Source organism: Lobosporangium transversale, assembly GCF_002105155.1.
Source record: "Lobosporangium transversale strain NRRL 3116 chromosome Unknown BCR41scaffold_26, whole genome shotgun sequence".
NCBI lineage: Eukaryota > Fungi > Mortierellomycota > Mortierellomycetes > Mortierellales > Mortierellaceae > Lobosporangium > Lobosporangium transversale.
In genome coordinates, this window is record NW_019029004.1 from 18,259 (window position 1) to 37,201 (window position 18,943).

Here is an 18,943-nt window from a genome sequence, read left to right on the forward strand (position 1 = left end):
ACAAAGAATTTAAATGACATGCAGGAGTAAGAAGAAGAAAAGAAAAATTTTTAAAAAAAAGGTGCAGTGATGATGGCAATGTGAGCAACAATTTGAAAAACTTTTTAGTAAGGCTTGAAACGTTTGTTAGCTTTAAGTGCTTCGATCCTAATCTTATCTTCCTCGAACTTGCGACGCAACTCGACCAATTCTAATAAAAAAAAGGGGGGGAAAAAAAAATAAGAAAATGTTCAGTTACCAGTCCAGGTTTTTTTTTTTTTTTTTTTTTTTTTAAAGAAAAAAAAAAGAACCTTACTGTCGCGTTTAGCCTCACGCATCTGGAAGCGGTAAAAGTCCTGAAGTTCTTTCTTCTTGGGTTTGATCTTCTTTGCATCTTCAGATTTGATGGCCTGAACTCTGATGACTCCATCGGTATTATAGCCTTTGTTTCCAGCACTAGTCACAAGAGTAAATCCATCCTCATCCATGGCATTCAATCTTGCCAATGCTGCCTGTTCAGCTTCATACTCTGACCGCTCAAACTTATCCATATATTCATCCACCTTGGCTTGCAATGATGCATGATCTGGTCGCATTCTGTGATAGTCGTTGATCCATTCTATTTCAGTATATAGGAGAAAAAAAAAAAAAAAAAAAAAAAAAAGAGGTAAAAATTAAAAATTGAAATCTTGATCCTTGTCATCCAGAGAGCTGGATATGACGTTTATATCAATAAATGAATAAAATAGTAATCGTAAACACACACAAAAAAAAAACATACTTGCGACACCCAAGGTTGATAGTTTGGAAACATCATCGCCAATCCAAGTCCTCTTTTTCTTCTTCATGTTCAAGACTTTGGTTACTTCTTGTTCCTCCAAAAAGACTACATATGCCTGCGCTCCAGTTGTCAACAACCTCCTGTGTGTAATTTTGTCACTCCCATTCTGTGCCCCTGCTCCTAACCCTGATCCTGATGTAGACGTTGATGCTCCTTTCTTTCCTTTCTTTTTGCTTTCGTTTTTAGCATTCTCTAATGCCTCTGCTTCTTGTTCCAATCTTTCCAATTCTTCCTGTTGTTCACGTTCTTCTCTTGTCATCTCCGTCATATTGTTATTATTATCTCGAATTTTGTTGATGAAATAAACAGAGATGACTCGTCCATAGGGTTTGAATAATTCCCGGATATGGGCTTCAGTTGAATCAATTGGGAGGTTCAAGACAAATAATGTCCTATTCTTGGGTGTCTTTGAGTCCTCCTTGGGAGATTCATGCTTCTTGAAATAAAGATAGTGTAGGACGTTCTTGTAGGTTGCTGAAATATGAGAGGAGGAGGAGGTAGCAGACGAAGTAGTGACGGCTGGCATGTGTATTGGAAGAATATAAAAGTTGGCAATTTGGTCCAACAATGCATCGGATGCAGACGATGACTTGTTGGAATCCTCAGTCAATGACTTTTTGGACTTTTTGGACACCATTGTGGGGATTTTTTTTTATATTTTTTTTATTATTATTATTAGTTATTAGTTATTGAACAAGAAAAAAAGAAAAAGTTCTCTCAAATCGAAGTACTTAGGTAGTGTGGTATGGACTTAAAAAAAAAAAAAAAGCAATAAACAGTTATTGAATGTGGCTTGGTATGACTGGCGAAAAAATTACATATTATACATATTTGGGAAGAGTGTTATGCTGCGGTAGAACCATCATCAAATTTGATCCTGAGGATAAGGTGTTCCTTCTCATCATTCTGCTGCCCTTCGTCGTCCCTTTGTTGCTCCGTTTGCTCCTCTCGGGACTCTAGTATCAATTCAAGCACTCCAACTTGCTTGAGAATATTAATAACACGATTTAAATTATGTCGTCCTTCCTCCTCTAGTGGGAACTCCTATTAAAGGAAAAAATAAAAATAAAAATAAAAATAAAAAAAGGTGAGATGAGTTCTCAAAGTATAGAAGTTATACCTTCACTTAGCGTGAGGATTTTTTTCTCTTTACCTTTAATAACTCCTTGTGGTATATTTCATTTTGGGGGCTTTCTCCCAACAACTCTAGTACTCTGACCATAGTGATGCCTATGCTACCTTCAGGGAAAAGCTGTTTGCAAAGGATTCTCATTTGTGCTAGTTTCCTAGTCTTTTCTCTACCCAGCTTATTCAACTCATTGTCGGTCTAAAGTAATGGCAGGTCGTAGATGAATAATGATTAAAAAAAAAAAAAAAAAAAAAAAAAAGACCTACTATGATTTGGTATAAAAAAAGAGAATACTATAGTTCGCCATTACCTTTGTCTGTCGAGAGTCAACTTCTCTCAGATATGCTGATGAAAGGCGTCCAAATGCTTCCTCATACGCACTCTTATCCCGGGGATCCACCAGGAGCTCTCTCTGAAGCACTTCCTCTAAGCGATGATAATGACCGGAGTACATGGACCATAGCGCACCTAAAAAAAAAAACGAAAAAAAAAAAAAAAAAAAAAAAAAAAGCTCGGATCAAAATCACAGTTCAACTACGAAAGAAAAAAAAAACAAGTTCCACTGATATCAATGAGATATCCTACTTGGGCTGAATCTGTCTTGACTATTTGAATGACTATGCTGAGCCTCAGTTTTGTGCTTGAGCTCATTAAGAATATTACGTTTCTCCTCGATTCTTTTTTGAATTATCTCAAGTTCCTGATCCCTCTTCAAGACTTCTCTGTTGCGTTCTTGTTCTATTATGCTCAACTCTCGTGACTCATTAGATGGATCACGTCGCAATCGTTTTGTGGGTCTATTAGCATGGTTGTTGTCATTGTTGTCGCTAGTTGGACGTGATTTTTCCAATGCCTCAATTCTATTGGCAATCTCAGCGAATTCCTGTCGCTTTTGCTCTATGACTTGATCAAGCTCTGTGACGCTCCTACTCAGTTCCTCCTTTCGTCTTGTCAACGATTGTAATCTCTTGATGTTGGAAAGACCCGATCGGAGAGATTTTTGCCGGTGTATTCGTTGTTCAGCTTTTGCCTCCTCTGCTTGTACTTGTTGTGAGAGTTTGTATTCTTGAGCCTCTAACTCATAGATTGATTGAGTGGCTTTTTGGCTCAATTTGAAGAGTTCGGGTTCAATTTCTCGAGCCACTTCAACCTGTGCATTGGCGATATCTTCTTCAGAGACTAGTTCGTATTCCTAATTACATCCAGAAAAATATGAGGATAACATATAAGGAACAAGGCTAATTAAAAAAAAAAAAAAAAAAAAAAAAAAAAAAAAAGGTGCCCATAAGATCATCATAAAAGAAAGGGCTTCTATATACCTTTGTATGGGATGTGATTGTTTTGAGCCTGGAGTATCCAGATGTTGCTTGGTCCAGGAGTGATACAGTTGATATCAGCTTTTTTTTTATTTTTTTTTTTATTATTGCAATAGGGGCACATGTATTTTCAATGTTAATACCTTGTTGGTCATATCGGAAGAAGAAGAAAAGAGGGTGCCATCTGCCATTGGTCATGTAAATGCATCCAGAGGCTCACTATTTTACCAGCTGAGTTGATCTTTCCAATGTAGAAACGCATCTTCGAAGCGAAGGAAGGTGAGGCAATCCATTGCTGTTTGGACCTATGGTCCTGCGAGTGGGTTGATAAGATGTAGAGCCATTAGCAAGTGTTCCGGCATACCCCTGTCTCGAGTAGTCCATCGCCCCAATTCCAGTTTTGATGTGTCTACAAATGACCACGCGTTTTGCTTTGCAATGACCAAGGAAGAAAAAATAAAAACGTGGACAGCACAGGTCATTCTCCATTTCTTTTTCATCGACGTCACATGGTCAGTTTTTATTTCTTTCCCTCCCCTTTTCTACTTTTCTACACAGCAAGACTTTTTTTTTTTTACTTCTTACACTCTTAAAAAAGCCTTCTCATACCCGTCGTATTCACAACAGCAGTAATAGTATAAACCCAATTCACTCTCATTCACTTACTCTAATTACTCACTTCACTTTTATACTCCACACTTTACACTTTATACTTTACTATAACACTAAACATACAAAACCATGGACTCAGCTGGTGGCTCTGAACTCTTTGAAAGCTATGAACAGGACTTTGAGGCTATCAGAGTCTCTATCAATGAGCGACTCAATGCTTCTAGTGGCCAAGTTGGAGGTAAAAAAAAAAATAAAAAATAAAAAATGACGCACCATCCATGGCTTTACCTTACTTGCGTGTTTTCCATCAGATATTTTTACACTGCTTCACAGCTTTATTACTCGTAGTCTTTTGTCTTCATTGTTGTTGTAGCCAAAGGAAGATTAACTACTTCATATTTCAAAGTATGTGTTTGCAACTGACCACCGGACTTTTTTTTTTTTTTTTTTTTTTTTTTTTTTCACCAATTTTCTGATTTAGAAATTAAAAAACAAACTCTTCGGGCTGCAGATCGTGAGATCGATGAGGCAAATGAGATTGTATGTGGACTGATATGGATACATCTACTGATGAAAGAAAAAAAAGGGATAAAAAAGATTTCTTTCTCCCTAACTTCGAGTATTTTTTTTCTATTTTCTTTTTTCACATGGGGTTACTTTAGTTGCAGCAAATGGAAATGGAACTATTGAACCTCCCTCAAGCCTCCAGGACTCGTCTGCAAGGTAGACTTCGTGGATACAAAACCGAACTAGACCGCTTGAAGCAAACTCTTGTAAGGCCCAATAATGGCAAGATTTTTTTTTTTTTTTTTTTTTTTTGCATCATCGCTTGCAATCTAGTTTTAGCCTGGAACAACCAACAACTCAATTGCTTACTGGAGATTTCTATTTCTAATCGTTTCATTATATTTGACCATGGATAGAAACGCGCACAGTCAACCTCAAGGTCAACATCAGACAGGGATGAGCTTCTGGGAGGCGTCAGTGGAGGAATGGACTTGGATGCAGCATCAATGGATCAACGCACACGTCTCTTGAATGGTACAGACAGGCTTGCAGAAAGTAGCAGACGTCTGCAGGACAGCCATAAGATTGCTCTCGAAACAGGTATGTATAGTTCATGATTGAGCCAAAATTATTGAAATTCATTTGGCATTTCAATTCAGGATACTTTTGACACCTTGGAGCATTTTTTATTTTATGTTTTATATTTTGTCAACTAACGCCCAAGGTTTAACATTAATGGCTAATGCTTTTTATGATAATAGAACAATTGGGTGCAGGAATCCTGACAGACTTGAGAGGACAGCGAGAACAAATCATCCATACTAGGAACACTGTAATGAAATTGGCCGGCAAATTATACTTTGCTTTTTTGGAAATGGGACTGTTTTACACTTTAGAGTATCTCTGACTTTTTTTTTTTTTTTTTTTTTTAATTCTTACAACGATAGTTGTTGGAAGCCGATTCAAATATCGACAAGGCATCACGCACACTAAAGGGCATGGCTCGTCGGTAAGTAAGCTCTTGATCAGATCATTAACAAGGAAAAGCGTGGTGTCGATATCTAATTAAGCTCTTACAATGTTTTTTTTTTTTTTTTTCTTGTTATAGTATGGCAACAAACAAGCTCATTACGGCAGCGATCATCATTGTCCTTGTCTTCCTTATCCTCTTTGTCTTGTATCGCAAGATTTTTGGATAGTCGTCAAAGTCTACAGCTATTACCCATTCCTTTTCTTTTTATTTTATCTCTATTTCCTGTACATACGTACAAATTACATGTATGACAGACATTCACGTATGAATAAATTAAAATTAAAAAAGGTCCGCTCAAACATTTTTACTTCTAATCTCTTTCTTTCATCCCCCACCATTCTCTAATATATTTCTAATTCATCATGTCCGAGATCAAGGTCTTCTCCAAAGCCGACTTGGCTCAGCATGCCACCAGAGACAGCCTTTACCTTGCTATCGCAGGGAAAGTCTATGACTGCACCAGCTTTGTTGATGAGGTGTGTCTTTGTGATCTCACTGCTTTTTTTTTATTAAATGGCGACACCGGACAAATCAATCCCATTGCAAAAAAAAAAAAAATTTAGCCCCAGGAGTACATCTTGTTTATTACTTGATTGTATCACAAGCCGAATCAATCATGTAGCCAGCACTTGGCTATTCTGACCCCACACACACCAGGTCTTTTTTTTTTCTGATTGATTCAGATATCGCCTATCTTTTTTCGATTTTCTGGTTTCAATTGATCACTAAATTCATGATTATCATTAAATATTTTTAGCACCCTGGTGGAGAGGAAGTTATGTTTGATGAAGCAGGCAAGGATGCCACCGAATCTTTTGAAGATGTTGGACATTCCGAGGAGGCTCGTGAGCTTCTGCAAAAGATGTATATTGGAGAATACAAGAACGACGTAAGAGGCCTCTGTTTTTTTTTTTTTTTTTTTTTTTATTCTCATCAACTTTAGCTTGATCTGATAACGGTAAAATAATTATCAATAATATCGTTCTCATTTCTTTTTTTGAAACTTATCTTTGATTCAGGATTCTTCACAGAAGACCAAGGCTCCTTCGATGACCCCGAAGCCTATTCCTGCAAGTGACAACTCGGAGTCTGGAAGGTTCGTTTCATGGGTCAAAGGCTTCTTTTAGACTACAGAAAAAAACGCACATACACACACGCACACACAAAAAAAAAAAAAAAAAAAAAAAAAAAAAAAAAAAAAAAACCATTCTGCACGAGGGCATAATAACACCACAGCGCCTTTGCCTTTCATGTTTTACGTGATCAATGGAGAAAAATGAATACAGAGTGCATATTTCGCCGTTGGGAAGGAGATATTGTATGTAATCTCTATTTTATTTTATTTATTTTATTTTCCTTCCCATTACTCTTTATCTGTACAAAGCGAAGAGGACAACTTTTTTCTTTTTTGAAAATAGATATTATATTACATATTATTTTTTTGGTTTAAAGACCTATTGCAATAACAAAGTTTTTTTCTTTTTTTTAAAATAAGACTTGGCAAAGCTGTTTTACTACTTAAACATCAGTTATCAAGTTCCTGGGAGATTTCTTTTTCTTATTGTAGCAGTTATCACTGTTATTTTTATTTCTAACCGAAAAAAGACAACATATTTGTCAGCATAAATCAACACTTTAAAAAGAGAAATGGTAAAATATATATTTATATATATCTATATCGATAACTGACGAACTTTTCTGCACTCTCTCTCTTTTTTTTTTTTTTTTTTTTTTTTTTTTCTTTGCCCACTCATGGATATAATTTGATACGACATGGCCTGACTCAACATTGTTTTTTCATGCTCAATTGTCATCACGCCATTTGCATCATACATATCTGTATATACAGCGGCACCCCGTACATTCTTGGACTGGCTATTATTGCAGGCGCAGTCCTCTGGAAGTTCTTGCTTTAAAAAAGAAAAAAAAAAAATCTTGTGCTCGCGCTCAAACATTCTTTGTCATAGAAAATCATTTATCTCTGTTTGAACATACAAATATGAACGTAAATAAATAAAGCAATAGACAACCTTCAATGAAGTCGCTCCAATTTCTTTCAACATTATATTCTTGTACAAGATAAAGCAATTTCTATTATTATTATTATTATTATTATTATTATTATTATTATATTAAAAGTGCTCTTTCCTGAACGAGAATTTGACACCGTTCTTGCTATGGACCCTACATTCCTTTCTCAAAGCCTTGGCCATTGCGCCTGGCCCACAAAAGAAGACAGCGACATCTACCACAAGTTCTTGATTTGCACCTGGCAAGTAGGTGCCATCAGTGATGCCTTGTCTCAAATCTGTAAAGATGGCCCCAAAGTTAGGACGCCCAAAATTGGTGAGTGCCTGCAAGCCCGTGATGGTATCTCCGCCTGTGTACTCATCCTGCATATGAAGTGCAATATTGTGGTGCTGATCAGGTTTCATGACTGCAGTACAATAGATATTGATCTTGAGCTTGACGTTCAACATCGATTGTTCGATCGTCGCCAACAATGACTGGAACCATTTGAAGGAGGCCAAATCTCTAGAGACCCAGTAAAACTCGACACGTCGGGTTTTGAGAGGCATATTGTTATTGGCACGGTACCAGATGTCACGCAAGATACTAGCAAATGGCGTCACACCGATACCAGAGCCGACCAGGACCACAATCTCATGATCAAAGACATCCTCTGTAGGTGCTCCAAAGGGTCCGTCGATCTGGACCTTTGGCATAGCAAATCCTGCTCGTACACGAATTTCCTGTCCTCGATCATCAACAAGCTCAAGATTCTTCTCGGGACGTGGGTTTCCAGCCTGAGCACCGCGCCCTGCTCCTTTCCCTGCCCCAGCACCATCCCGTTTACCCCCACGTTCCTCTCTCTCAACACCCAAACGAGTTCCGAGAGCACGGGTCCAGTCACCGACCTGGCGGATATGAACTGAGACATAGTCCTCAAAGGGTGATGATGTGATAGTGAAAGGATGCCATTGGTATTTGCTAACGTCAGGTACGTTGATGAACATGTATTGACCAGGTTTGTAAGAGAACGAGGGCTTTTGAATCTGCAACTCAATGACTCCAGCAGGGTGTTGAATGGCCTTGACCAAGCGAGTGTCCAGACGAGCACGGTAAAAGCGAATGCCTCGCTCGATAACATAGAGCACGTATCCGATCGCCAAATATTGATAAGAATCATAACCTCTGCATCTGCCATGTTGATCCTTGACAATACATCCAATACCATGGAACATCAGGGCGCCCAACATGATGAATGCCAGATGATGAGTATACCAAAAGGATTCGAATGACTTGTGGCGTTGAGTCTGTTTTGCAGTGGTGTACATGAGCGCCATGCAGAGCAACATGATGTGCCCAGTGATACCTGCAGGGCTTTTGTAAAGGAGTTCAGCTGCTGTCAAGTTAAAAGGGCCAGTGGGGTTCTGTCGATAGAGTCGATCCATCTTGTAAAAGTTGACATAATGACCAATGGTATGGACGATTGTGCAGAAGAGGATGGAGTATGCGGTGATCTTGTGGAACCAAATGTTCTCATCAATGGGAATCAACTTGTTGATGAAGGATACACGGAGGATACGGAGGATATTACGGCAGACAGGGAGCAAGATGAGACAACAATCCCAGATAAGACACATGCCTCCACCACGGGCGACCCAGAGAGACCAGTTGAGGGGTGCATTCAGGTTGATGAGGTCATCGTTCAATTTGACACGAAGGACACCAAAGATGAAGAGAATAACATGGAGGATAAACCAGATGATGAAGAATGCGTAGCGACGTGTTGTCCACGTCTCAAAGGCTTTGAACATTTTTTTTTTCTCTTCCTTTTTCCTTTGAGATTAGTTAGTTGTTCAGTAAGCAATGGGTTGTGGAGAGAAGAATAGGGAAATTGGGTATTACAAGAGAATCTTATGTACAATGTTGTGTTACAGAACAAAGAGAGGGAAGGGACGTTATGTAGGTAGATGCAAGAAAGGGAGGGGAAGGAAGATGAATGAGGAGGAGGAGGACGGAATGGGAGATGAGGGATGAGGAATGAGGAATGAAGAGGTTGGTGAGAATGGTTCTTTATAAAGAAGAGAAAGAGAAAGAGAAGGAGAGAATGAGACAAAGAAAGTTGTTCAGGACAAAAAAAAAAAAGGTTTGTAATTTTGGGCTTATTTTTAGTCTGAACGGAAATGTCGAGACTCCAATGGGAGAATGAGACAATGAGGGGAAAGAATGTTGTCTCTCTTTTTTCCGACTGTTGCCTAGATTATCGATGTCCAATTGCTTTTTGCTTTTGAAACATGGTATCCATTGGTGAATATCCAATCCATTCGAGCAAATGATACGAACAAAACAGAAGAAGGATAAGAAAATACATGTCATTTTTTTTTTAATACATTGATAAATGAGAAAGAGTATACAGAAGAGGATCTCACATCATCTTGGTCATACAAACACCAATGAAGAATGAAAGAGTGGAGTGAAGTATTTTTTTTTTTAATAACCTGGCTCTCAATTCATTCTACTCGTTTTTTTTTTTTTTTTTTTTTTTTTTTTTTTGGCTCCCTGCGCCTAGAACGAAATCAAGTATTCTTTTTCTAATTTCAATTTCTTTAATTGAACAAAAAAAAAAAAAAAAAAAAAAATGTTGATTCAACGCCAGATTTATTTTTCCGCTGTGCCCACCATCAGACAGGAAACGCCAACAACAACAAGATACTGTACAGAACAAAATAGAAATAGAAATAGAAGTAGAAATAGAAATAAAGATATATAAAGGAAGAATGGTTTTTTTTTTACCACCTTGGGTCTGAATCTGCAGTTATACTCAGCCATAGAATGAAAAAGACAGATCCAGAACACTATGCGACCAGTCCAGGGCTCTTTCCAGACCGAACATCCCTCTTTATCAACCATCGAATTATCATGTACCTTGGGGCTGAAAGTCTTTTTTTTTTTTTTTTTTTTTAAAAAAAAAAAAAAAAAAAAAAAAAAAAAAAATGCCTACATATTTCACCACACAAGCAAACACACTGGCATAGCATAACATGGCATCGTTGAATTGAAAGGCGATATAAGACCCTCGTTCCCTCATTGACATAGACAAAAGTGAGTCTGTGAATTGTTATATATCCATGCATTTATTGAACTAGGAGTATCTGTAACTAAATGTTGTGTGCTTTACGACTGGTCTTTTCATTCAGGCTCAACTTCAACATTCCCGATTGAACAATCCACGAGCAGTTAGCCCTTCACAAAGACACAAAACTAATCAAGTTGGGTTGCAGCGGAAGCAGGCTAGTTCTGAATCCTGAATGTTTTATATTTCACAGTAGGATCACGTTATCTGTACTTTTTTATGGATATATATTTATGCAAAAGTGGTCATGCTGCGGCACCAAAGAGGGGAGGAAGGGGGGAGAAGGGGGCGCGGGTCAGTCAAAGTTTCTTGACGAGTGAGGTGGATGACGAAATGACAGAGGGCTGTCTCCAAATCAAAGTTGCGCCACCACAACAAACAGAATGATAAAAAAAAAAAAAAAAAGAAAAAGAGAAGAGAAAGAGAAAGAGAAGAGAAAGAGAAAGAGAGAGGGAAAGGAAAGGAAGGGAAAGGGAAGGAGAAAGAGAGAAAAGGAGAAGTATGGTCCGTATTTTGCCACCACTGTGAAGAATGCATTTTGCAATCCATGCTCGGAACACCCGTGTTATTCGCCACCAATCTTAATTGTGTGTGTTGTGTGTGGACAATGTGGAAGACTGTACAAGAGAGAGGAGGAAAGAAAAAGGAGGGAGGCTAGTGAGACTGCCCCATCAATAAATAGGCACAATCCTTTTCTCTCCTTTTTTCTTTCTTTCTTTTCTTCTCCACTCCTCTGTTTTCTTGCACACCACACCCATACACGACACAATAGCCACATTCGTACCAAACACTAACGCACTCACACATTTATAATGCCAGTAGTTCTTACATCCCTTGACAACGAGACCTTCAAGGTCGACAAGGAGGTTGCTGAGCGTTCTATTCTAATTAAGAATATGATTGAGGGTAATGACAATACATAGAAATTACTAATGTTAAAACTACTGCAATTGAGAACATGATGTAGTCATTCTCTCTCTCTCTCTCTCTCTTTTTTTTTTTTTTTTTTTTTCTTCTTTCTTCTCCTATTCTTTCCCTTTGTGAAGTCGACCACGCTTTCTCACACACGTTTCTCCTTCTTTTTATGTGTATCATAGACCTTGGTGAATCTGAAGCTCCTATTCCTCTTCCCAACGTATCCAGTGCTGTACTCAAGAAGGTATGTCTCAATAACACAAAGACATAAAGGAGGCCGATCTTGCACTATCGATGATACTGGTGCACAATATGAATCACATCCGCTCACGACAAAAAAATAAGCTAAAACAATCTGTTACACTTTGCTGTATCTTTCTTTAAACCCTTCCCTACCCCCTTGCCCCCTCTCCATTCATAGGTCATCGAATACTGTGAGCATCACCGTAATGACCCCATTCAGGTCCAGGATGAGTCAGATGACCCCCGCAAGCGCTCGAATGATATTGAGGAGTGGGATATGAAGTTTATGCAGGTGGACCAGGAGATGTTGTTTGAAATCATCCTTGCTGCCAACTATCTGGATATCAAGCCCTTACTCGATGTTGGATGCAAGACTGTTGCCAATTTGATCAAGGGCAAGACCCCCGAGGAGATTCGTAAACTCTTCAACATCGTCAACGATTTCACTCCTGAGGAGGAAGCTCAAATCAAGAAGGAGAACGAGTGGGCAGAGGATCGCTAAAAAAAAAAAAAGGAATCTTTTTCTCTTTCTTATATGTCTCTTTGAGAAGACTCAAAGCAGTGCCCATTTCCTCTCTCTGTTTCTTTTCTTCGAATGTACAGTACAATTCTATAGCCAGTTTGTCAATCAATAAGCGCCTTGTTTTTCAATCAATAAGACAAAGTAAAAAATAAAAATAAAAAAAAGTGTAAATGTCAAGATGTTTAGAAAATATACTGCGGAATGCTGCGCCAATCATCTCTAAAAAAAAAAAAAAAAAACTTCATCTACGTGGCACAGCCAAAAGTTCAGATCTTGTCATAGAAACAAAAAGCCAAAAACGAGCTCGTTGATATGTTTGTGTTGTGTTGATGTATTTTTTTATCGTTGCTACCATTGTATGTGCCATTATTTTATTATTAATTGTTACTTTGTGATGAAATGCAAGTTAGAAGGTTTGATAATATACACAAAATGCGTGAGTTGTAATGGAATGGTAGTGAAAAAAAAAAAAAAAAAAAAAAAAAAGCTAATGTAGGTTGTGAAGAAGTTGTAGTAAGGAGTTAATGTATTTTTTCATCTAATGTCCAGACTTTCACGATCACGTTCACGTTCACGATCCAGTTCTCGATCGCGTCTTCTCTCACGATCCCTAAGCACAGCCTCTTGTGCGGTCTTATTTCGCTCTGTGGCCGCAGTTATGCCCCTGATGGTTCGATCAAGTCGAGCAATGATCTCAGAACTCAGATTGCGCGTGCGAATGATTTGCGCAAGTCTTTCCTTCCATTCGCGTGAGTCCTTGCCGGTGGAGTTGCTCAATAAGAACCGAGTTTCTTGCTCAGTCTTGTAGGTCTCGAGCATAGCTTCCTTCAGAACCAATGTCTGTTTTTCAATATCCTTGACAGGTGGCTCAAAACAGCAGAGGGTGCTGTTGTAGTACATGCTGCTTGTTGGCACATGCTCTGTTCCGCCTTGATGGAAAGCAGAAAGAATAGCATTGAAGCCATCCAGGGTAACCTATTCATGAAAAGAAAAGAAAAGAAAAGAAAAGAAAAGAAAAGAAAAGAAAAAAAAAAAAAAAAAAAAAAACGTTATTCTCAGTCTTTGATTCATTATTATTATTATTATTATTATTATTATTATTATTATTATTATTATTATTTTTTAATATTATACATATACTTACATCGTTCTCATCCATGCTCAACCAGGTAAGGCTTTGGTTCACTCGTAGAGTCTCTGCGAGTGCATACGCCCCCGCATCCCTAAAGCGGTTCCTACGAACATCTAGTTTGGTCAAATACCGACTCTGTCCAATCCCTGGGAACGCTCTCCAAATGTTTCTTCCCATTCTTGAAGTCAGGTCCGCGGTTTCTTCTCCTTGAAGGTACAGTTCCCCCAATCGACTCGAGCTCGCTGATACCATCTGACCCAAAAGTTTGCAAGTCTCCACATCAGGATCACGGTTCGAAGCCAAAGAGACTGAGCTCAGATCCAACTTCTTGAGCGTCCAATTTTGACTGAGACTGACAAACAATTGACGGAGAGCAGATTCACTCCAGCAGGTCTGACGTAGTCCTAAAGAGGTAGCAGTATCACCGCTGGCAAGGACACTCACCAGACTATCTGGGAGGTCCGTGCCGTCCGAGAGTAAGTTTCTGCCAGCATATATCTCGACTTTGGTATTACGGCTCTGTCCAATGGCCTCAAGAATGCTTGCAAACTGGTTTCCATCCAATCCACAGCCTTCGACCTTGAATTGTTCCATAGAATGGAATCCAGAACTTGAAATCCAGGATATGATCTGATCAAGTGTAGATGGGTGCAGGGCCATACCACTGATGTCCAAGGATGTCAGGAAGCCTCCACAGTTGGCAAGAGTCTCAGCCATTAGGATGGGCGATTTACTCCAGGATGGCAGACTCGAAAGGTTTAATCGTTGAAGGCGCATCGAGTGTTTCAAAAACATGTCAAGAATGAATGAGTTGACCTTGCTTTCTGGATTTCCCTGGATACAAAATGTCTCTAGGGTATGAGAAGCGACATCTGGATTGGCAACAAAGGCATGCATGATCTGATTGATGCCATCGCCCGTGATCTGACAGTTGCTCACATCTAGGACTTGGAGCGTCCCTGCATGTTTGACAATCCCTTTAGCCAAGGTCATGACATCTGCACCATCTGAAGCGCTGTTTCCAGCTAAATTCAAGGATTCGAGTCGAAGCCCTGCAGAATGGCCATCTCGGATGGCCCGACCGATACTACCGATTGTGTTCGTATCCAGATTACAGTTGTGGAGATCAAGGACCCGTAACTGAGGGTTACCCATGACTAATTCATAAAACTCCCTGTCCAAACGGAGACCATATCGAGTTGTCCCGTCTCTTAAAGCCTTAGACTTTTGCAAGAGCGCAAAAGAGACGTTGCGCAAGATGATCTCCTTGAACGTCGTGTTAAATCGTAAAGCTCGAAGAAGACACTTCATCTCATCCACTGAGTAATCCCGTCGTGACTCTGATCCCTCTCCAACCTTACCGACTGTAATGGTGAAGCCGTTGATCTTGACATTGTTGTAGACCTTGCGATCGACATTCAGGGCGTAGCACTCTGCACGTAATAGATCTTCAAACCCGAGGTCGATCATGTAATCTTTAGGCGGAACAGGAATCGGTCTTGACAATGCCTCAGACAAGGAAAGCTCAACTCCTTTTCGACCGGTAGGATAGAGCCAACGAAGACTTTCAACACGAGCACGGAGAGCGATGATGATTTCACGAGCCCTTGAAGAGACGAGCGTCATAACAACTCGCCGCTGACGAAGCGTTGTTCCAAAAGTTAATGAGAAAGTATCGTCGTACTCACTGTAACTGATTTCCTTGATAGTCAGGATCGGATATTGAAGAATTGCACGCTCATCCTTCATATCATCCTTCGTGCTTCCATTGCCGAGATTGTGGGGCAGCAAGTGAACAAAAGACTTTCCAATCGCGATCACCATGACCTTGCCCTCCAATGGCACCTTGGCTTCGCTCCCTGTGCTCTCCTGTGAAGGGATGCCTTTGATCTTTTGACTTTTAAAGTAAGCTCGCCACATACCCCCAGCAGTCAGAGCTGTAGAATCGTTCTCAGGGACACTCGGCGGTAAAGCAATGTGATCATCCCGAAGTTTGTCTACGACCCACTGGCGTTGACGAGTGCCCTTTGGGATGATTCCAGCCTGAGCAGCATGGTAATTACAGCCTTGCTTTAGTTCCCTGAGCCAGGCATCCACTTGATCTGCGGCTGGCGTGAAATGCATGGACGTAGGTTGTGAAGAAATCGAGATGAGATACTCGATCTGAATCTGGACTTCCGAGCTTCCTGCCTGATGTGTATGAACGCCTACAATAGAATTCAACGACAGAATTCGATGATCTTTGGAGATCTGCCCAGTCTGCTGTGGTGTCAGAAGCTGATGGCCCGAAGTAGATGACCAAATGGATTGGTTGCCAAAGACCTTGGAGGCCTTTTCCATGCTCTTATACTTGAGTAAACTGGAGTTGGTTAAAAGGAGGTATTCCTTTGAATCCTTACGGAACAAAGAGCTCTCTGAATGTGAAGCTGTGCCACCAAAGAGGATCATGGAATCAGGAGGATATTGTTCCTGTGTAGGCATCAGGAAGGATTCTATGGGTATATGGGGGCGTCCTTGGTAATAGCCCTCCGGATAGGCCTGTGTGTCCTCTGTCAGGGGATGAGGTGCAACTGAAAGCCTGTTGGATGCCGAATCATCTAGAGAAGAATAGGCGAAGAAAAAAAAAAAAAAAAAAAAAAAATGAAAACAATGTCATTGTGGCCATCGACAATTGACTAAACGCGCCATACAGCCGTCCACATAGGCCTGCTTCTCCCGTGCAGCTTTCTCGATATGTAAACAAATATATTATCACACGCCCCAACATGCATGAATAAGCCATTCAAGGAAGGAAAAAAAAGAAGAATGTGTAGTTCTATGCCCAATGGACCATAGAGTGGGCGTCTCACGCGTACAAAGTGAAGTCAAAAATGCCACGTTCCTGAATCTAAGCAATAGACTCGCTTGTGTTCTCTGTTTTATTTTGTTTACATCAACCCTATCACACACGTCCTAACCGTCTGGAATACGAAACAAAGACTCCATTTAACGTTGCTGGCGTAACCAACCCTGGCTCACCATGCATTCTCCGTTAATGTTTATTCCAAATCCACCCTTTTCAAACACAATTATGCCATAAAAAAAAAACAACCACAAGGAGGGAGGACAGCGGTAAGCATGCATGCAGCTGGTATGTTTACTTTGCATTTTTATCGATACGAAGGTTCCTCCATTCACAAACATGTATGCATGGGCACGTTAATGCATATTGCCACATCCCGTTCTCTTTTTTTTTTTTTTTTTTTTTTTTTTTGTTTCATCTCTTTGTATTATCTGTATAGCTGCATGGCATGATCGCCAAGAAAAAAAAAAAAAAAACTTACCAAGACTTAAAGCTGAGAAATCACCTGTGAATGGAGGCGTTGTTGGACTCATCATGGGTGATGGCAAGAACATGGAGACATTCAGGTGTTGCGGCGAGTATTCTGCTACAGTTGGTTGCTGACGATGTATTGTTTGATGAGGACTAATGGGTATCGATAGCAACGCGTTCTGATAATGTTGTCGAAATTGCCTTTGCTGGAGATCTTCCTGTTGTTGGGAGATGATTCCTACATCTGAATAGTACTCTGCGTAATCAGATTGCTCTTCCAGAAATGATCCTGGAAGGGCGAGTGGTGGCATAGTGGAAAGAGTAGACACGGATAGCTCTCCTACCCCTGCCCCTACTCCTGCTCCTCCTGATGAAGTACTACTTCCACCTACAACACTATCACTAGCACTACCGCTAGCACTGCTTAGTCCAGGCGACATGCGTGGTGTCCTATATGATGGCGAGACTAAAGAGGAAGAGGCTTGTAGCTGAGGAATCTGAATACCTAGTGTAGAGTTTGCCCTGCTGGGCTGATGTGAGATGGAACCCGACCGAGGCATATCATCTTTAGCAGGTGAAAGTGCTGAAGGCGGTAACTGAAAGCTCATAGGTGAGGATGGTTGCGAAGGATATGACATGGCGTACGAGTTTGGTGTCGATCGAGGTGAGGGTCTTGAGGATGGAGGTGAGGAAGACATGTATTGTTCATATTGTTGCTGCTGTCTTTGCGAATAATAATATTGATAATATTGAGCACCAGAGATAGTTGGAGAAGAGGTTGAGTCGGCCCTTTGTCGATCTGACCGAGGTGGGCGCTGTGGTACAATATTGGGGAGCTCATCGGAACTGTATGCACTGCTAATTGAATGTGGTTTGGGTTGTTGCGGGGATCGAAGGCTGATAGGAGAAAGCGTTGACGGGTTCATTGTTTGAGAAAAGAAAATATGAGGTTGAAGATTGAGCGAGGGATGGAGGATAGAGTGAAAGATGAAGGGCACACAACAAGGCTGGAAAGAGTAAAGCCGGACAAGAATCAGATGATGCAATTGAATGGGGGTAATAAAATCAGAGAAAGGACGAAGTGTCAAAGGGTCTTTGTATTATAGAGGGTCACTCACCTCAGGGAATAGCAATGGGCTGATCACAGAGGCTGAGTGAAGACAGAGAGTGGTAGGATTAAATGTACACAGAGAGAAACAAATCCAAATACTCGGGGAGCGGTTTTAGTGAGAAGGAAAAGAAGAAGAAAAAAAGACGAGAAACAAGGACCGAGTGTGGATGAGTTCAGTAATACACAAACGCAGTATAGAGAGAAGAATAAAGGAAGGAAGGAAGGAAGAAAAAGAAGAAGAGTAGCAATTGACTAATTGTAAATGTGGTTCTAAAATATGTATTATAAAATAAAATAAAAAATAAAAAATAAAAAAAAAGAATGCAAGAAAAGGGTGAAAGAGAGTGAGAATGAAGGAAAGAAAGAAAGAAAAAGAAAGAAAGAAAGAGGAAAAGAGAGTGCGTGAGCATTCATTCATTCTTTCAATGCGGAGTCGCAGCAAACAATATAATAATATTTTAAAACAAACTTTGGCGGGTGACAGCGCATTAGGTGCCACAAGCCTCGAATCCTAAAGCGAACATTGACCAACAAAGCAAACTAAGATGTTCAACAACAGAAGCAATTGCTTGTACACCAGAGGAGGCGATGCACTTCATCATCCTCAGTCTGTTAGCGATGGGTCTTTTCTTTCTCCCCTCCTTCCTTCTATCCTACAAATTAAAAAAACCCTTGTCAGGCTATAATAAGCTGCTCTGCTTAAGCTGCTCTTCTAGACCCAACTAGCCTGTCTACTACAAAAGAAGCAATATGCCTTGATCCTAACCACCAATATCTTTTTTTTTTTTTTTTTTTTTTTTTTTCATGCTACATGCTGAAGCTCATGTTCAAAGTTTGAACGATTTGATAATTTTTGGAATGCCAGCGCTTGTCAAAATGCATGTCGAATTAGCTACTTGTACATTTACTTTGCTCACAAATGACCCCGTAAAGACATTATGACTCCATGCGTAAAATAGCAAACGCCTTGGGAGCGGATTGTAACACACGTTTAAGCATAGCATAGGGCTCACCGCGTCCATTTCTCAATCCCTCTCGGTCATAAAAGCCTGTCTATATTCAACTTTGGTATCCGCAAAAAGAATGTATAGCAGACCACAGGATGAAGGGGTCATTTGCATTTCCACATACTTCAAACCAAATCTGAGA

The 18,943-nt window shown here is 40.1% G+C and overlaps 9 protein-coding genes across 9 annotated transcripts; 3 read left to right on the forward strand and 6 right to left on the reverse strand.

Moving 5' to 3' along the window:
• Window positions 1-104: 104 nt before the first annotated feature.
• On the reverse strand, window positions 105-1,346 carry BCR41DRAFT_371866 (ribosomal RNA-processing protein 7-domain-containing protein; the record flags this gene model as incomplete). Its single annotated transcript, XM_022026638.1, has 3 exons — window positions 105-190; window positions 296-598; window positions 761-1,346. 3 exons carry the CDS (start codon window positions 1,344-1,346, stop codon window positions 105-107), a joined length of 975 nt encoding a protein of 324 aa, XP_021879899.1.
• Window positions 1,347-1,568: 222 nt separating this feature from the next.
• BCR41DRAFT_423235 (Spc19-domain-containing protein) lies at window positions 1,569-3,710 on the reverse strand. Its single transcript, XM_022030269.1, has 6 exons — window positions 3,494-3,710; window positions 3,269-3,346; window positions 2,535-3,141; window positions 2,260-2,417; window positions 1,974-2,147; window positions 1,569-1,864 (listed from the first exon to the last, which is right to left on the reverse strand). The coding sequence occupies exons 1-6, from the start codon at window positions 3,647-3,649 to the stop codon at window positions 1,664-1,666; spliced, it is 1,374 nt and encodes a 457-aa protein (XP_021879900.1). The 5' UTR covers window positions 3,650-3,710; the 3' UTR covers window positions 1,569-1,663.
• Window positions 3,711-4,006: 296 nt separating this feature from the next.
• On the forward strand, window positions 4,007-5,397 carry BCR41DRAFT_308144 (t-SNARE; the record flags this gene model as incomplete). Its single annotated transcript, XM_022020898.1, has 6 exons — window positions 4,007-4,115; window positions 4,359-4,417; window positions 4,540-4,650; window positions 4,801-4,984; window positions 5,146-5,216; window positions 5,332-5,397. The coding sequence occupies 6 exons, from the start codon at window positions 4,007-4,009 to the stop codon at window positions 5,395-5,397; spliced, it is 600 nt and encodes a 199-aa protein (XP_021879901.1).
• Window positions 5,398-5,734: 337 nt separating this feature from the next.
• BCR41DRAFT_356385 (cytochrome b5-like heme/steroid binding domain-containing protein) lies at window positions 5,735-7,447 on the forward strand. The gene is made up of 4 exons (XM_022024640.1): window positions 5,735-5,893; window positions 6,175-6,306; window positions 6,437-6,513; window positions 7,267-7,447. The coding sequence occupies exons 1-4, from the start codon at window positions 5,780-5,782 to the stop codon at window positions 7,331-7,333; spliced, it is 390 nt and encodes a 129-aa protein (XP_021879902.1). The 5' UTR covers window positions 5,735-5,779; the 3' UTR covers window positions 7,334-7,447.
• A 98-nt stretch (window positions 7,448-7,545) lies between these two features.
• Window positions 7,546-9,543, reverse strand: BCR41DRAFT_356389 (ferric reductase NAD binding domain-domain-containing protein). Its single transcript, XM_022024641.1, has one exon. The coding sequence runs from the start codon at window positions 9,236-9,238 to the stop codon at window positions 7,550-7,552; it is 1,689 nt and encodes a 562-aa protein (XP_021879903.1). The 5' UTR covers window positions 9,239-9,543; the 3' UTR covers window positions 7,546-7,549.
• Window positions 9,544-11,252: 1,709 nt separating this feature from the next.
• BCR41DRAFT_356390 (S-phase kinase-associated protein 1A-like protein) lies at window positions 11,253-12,233 on the forward strand. The gene is made up of 3 exons (XM_022024642.1): window positions 11,253-11,463; window positions 11,655-11,716; window positions 11,894-12,233. Exons 1-3 carry the CDS (start codon window positions 11,370-11,372, stop codon window positions 12,215-12,217), a joined length of 480 nt encoding a protein of 159 aa, XP_021879904.1. The 5' UTR covers window positions 11,253-11,369; the 3' UTR covers window positions 12,218-12,233.
• Window positions 12,234-12,686: 453 nt separating this feature from the next.
• BCR41DRAFT_103510 (hypothetical protein) lies at window positions 12,687-14,954 on the reverse strand. The gene is made up of 3 exons (XM_022019323.1): window positions 14,732-14,954; window positions 13,383-14,594; window positions 12,687-13,213 (listed from the first exon to the last, which is right to left on the reverse strand). Exons 1-3 carry the CDS (start codon window positions 14,786-14,788, stop codon window positions 12,773-12,775), a joined length of 1,710 nt encoding a protein of 569 aa, XP_021879905.1. The 5' UTR covers window positions 14,789-14,954; the 3' UTR covers window positions 12,687-12,772.
• On the reverse strand, window positions 14,955-17,757 carry BCR41DRAFT_103509 (hypothetical protein). Its single transcript, XM_022019322.1, has 3 exons — window positions 16,694-17,757; window positions 15,826-15,967; window positions 14,955-15,190 (listed from the first exon to the last, which is right to left on the reverse strand). Exons 1-3 carry the CDS (start codon window positions 17,607-17,609, stop codon window positions 15,121-15,123), a joined length of 1,128 nt encoding a protein of 375 aa, XP_021879906.1. The 5' UTR covers window positions 17,610-17,757; the 3' UTR covers window positions 14,955-15,120.
• Window positions 17,758-18,301, reverse strand: BCR41DRAFT_103508 (hypothetical protein). Its single transcript, XM_022019321.1, has one exon. The coding sequence runs from the start codon at window positions 18,210-18,212 to the stop codon at window positions 17,907-17,909; it is 306 nt and encodes a 101-aa protein (XP_021879907.1). The 5' UTR covers window positions 18,213-18,301; the 3' UTR covers window positions 17,758-17,906.
• Window positions 18,302-18,943: the final 642 nt, after the last annotated feature.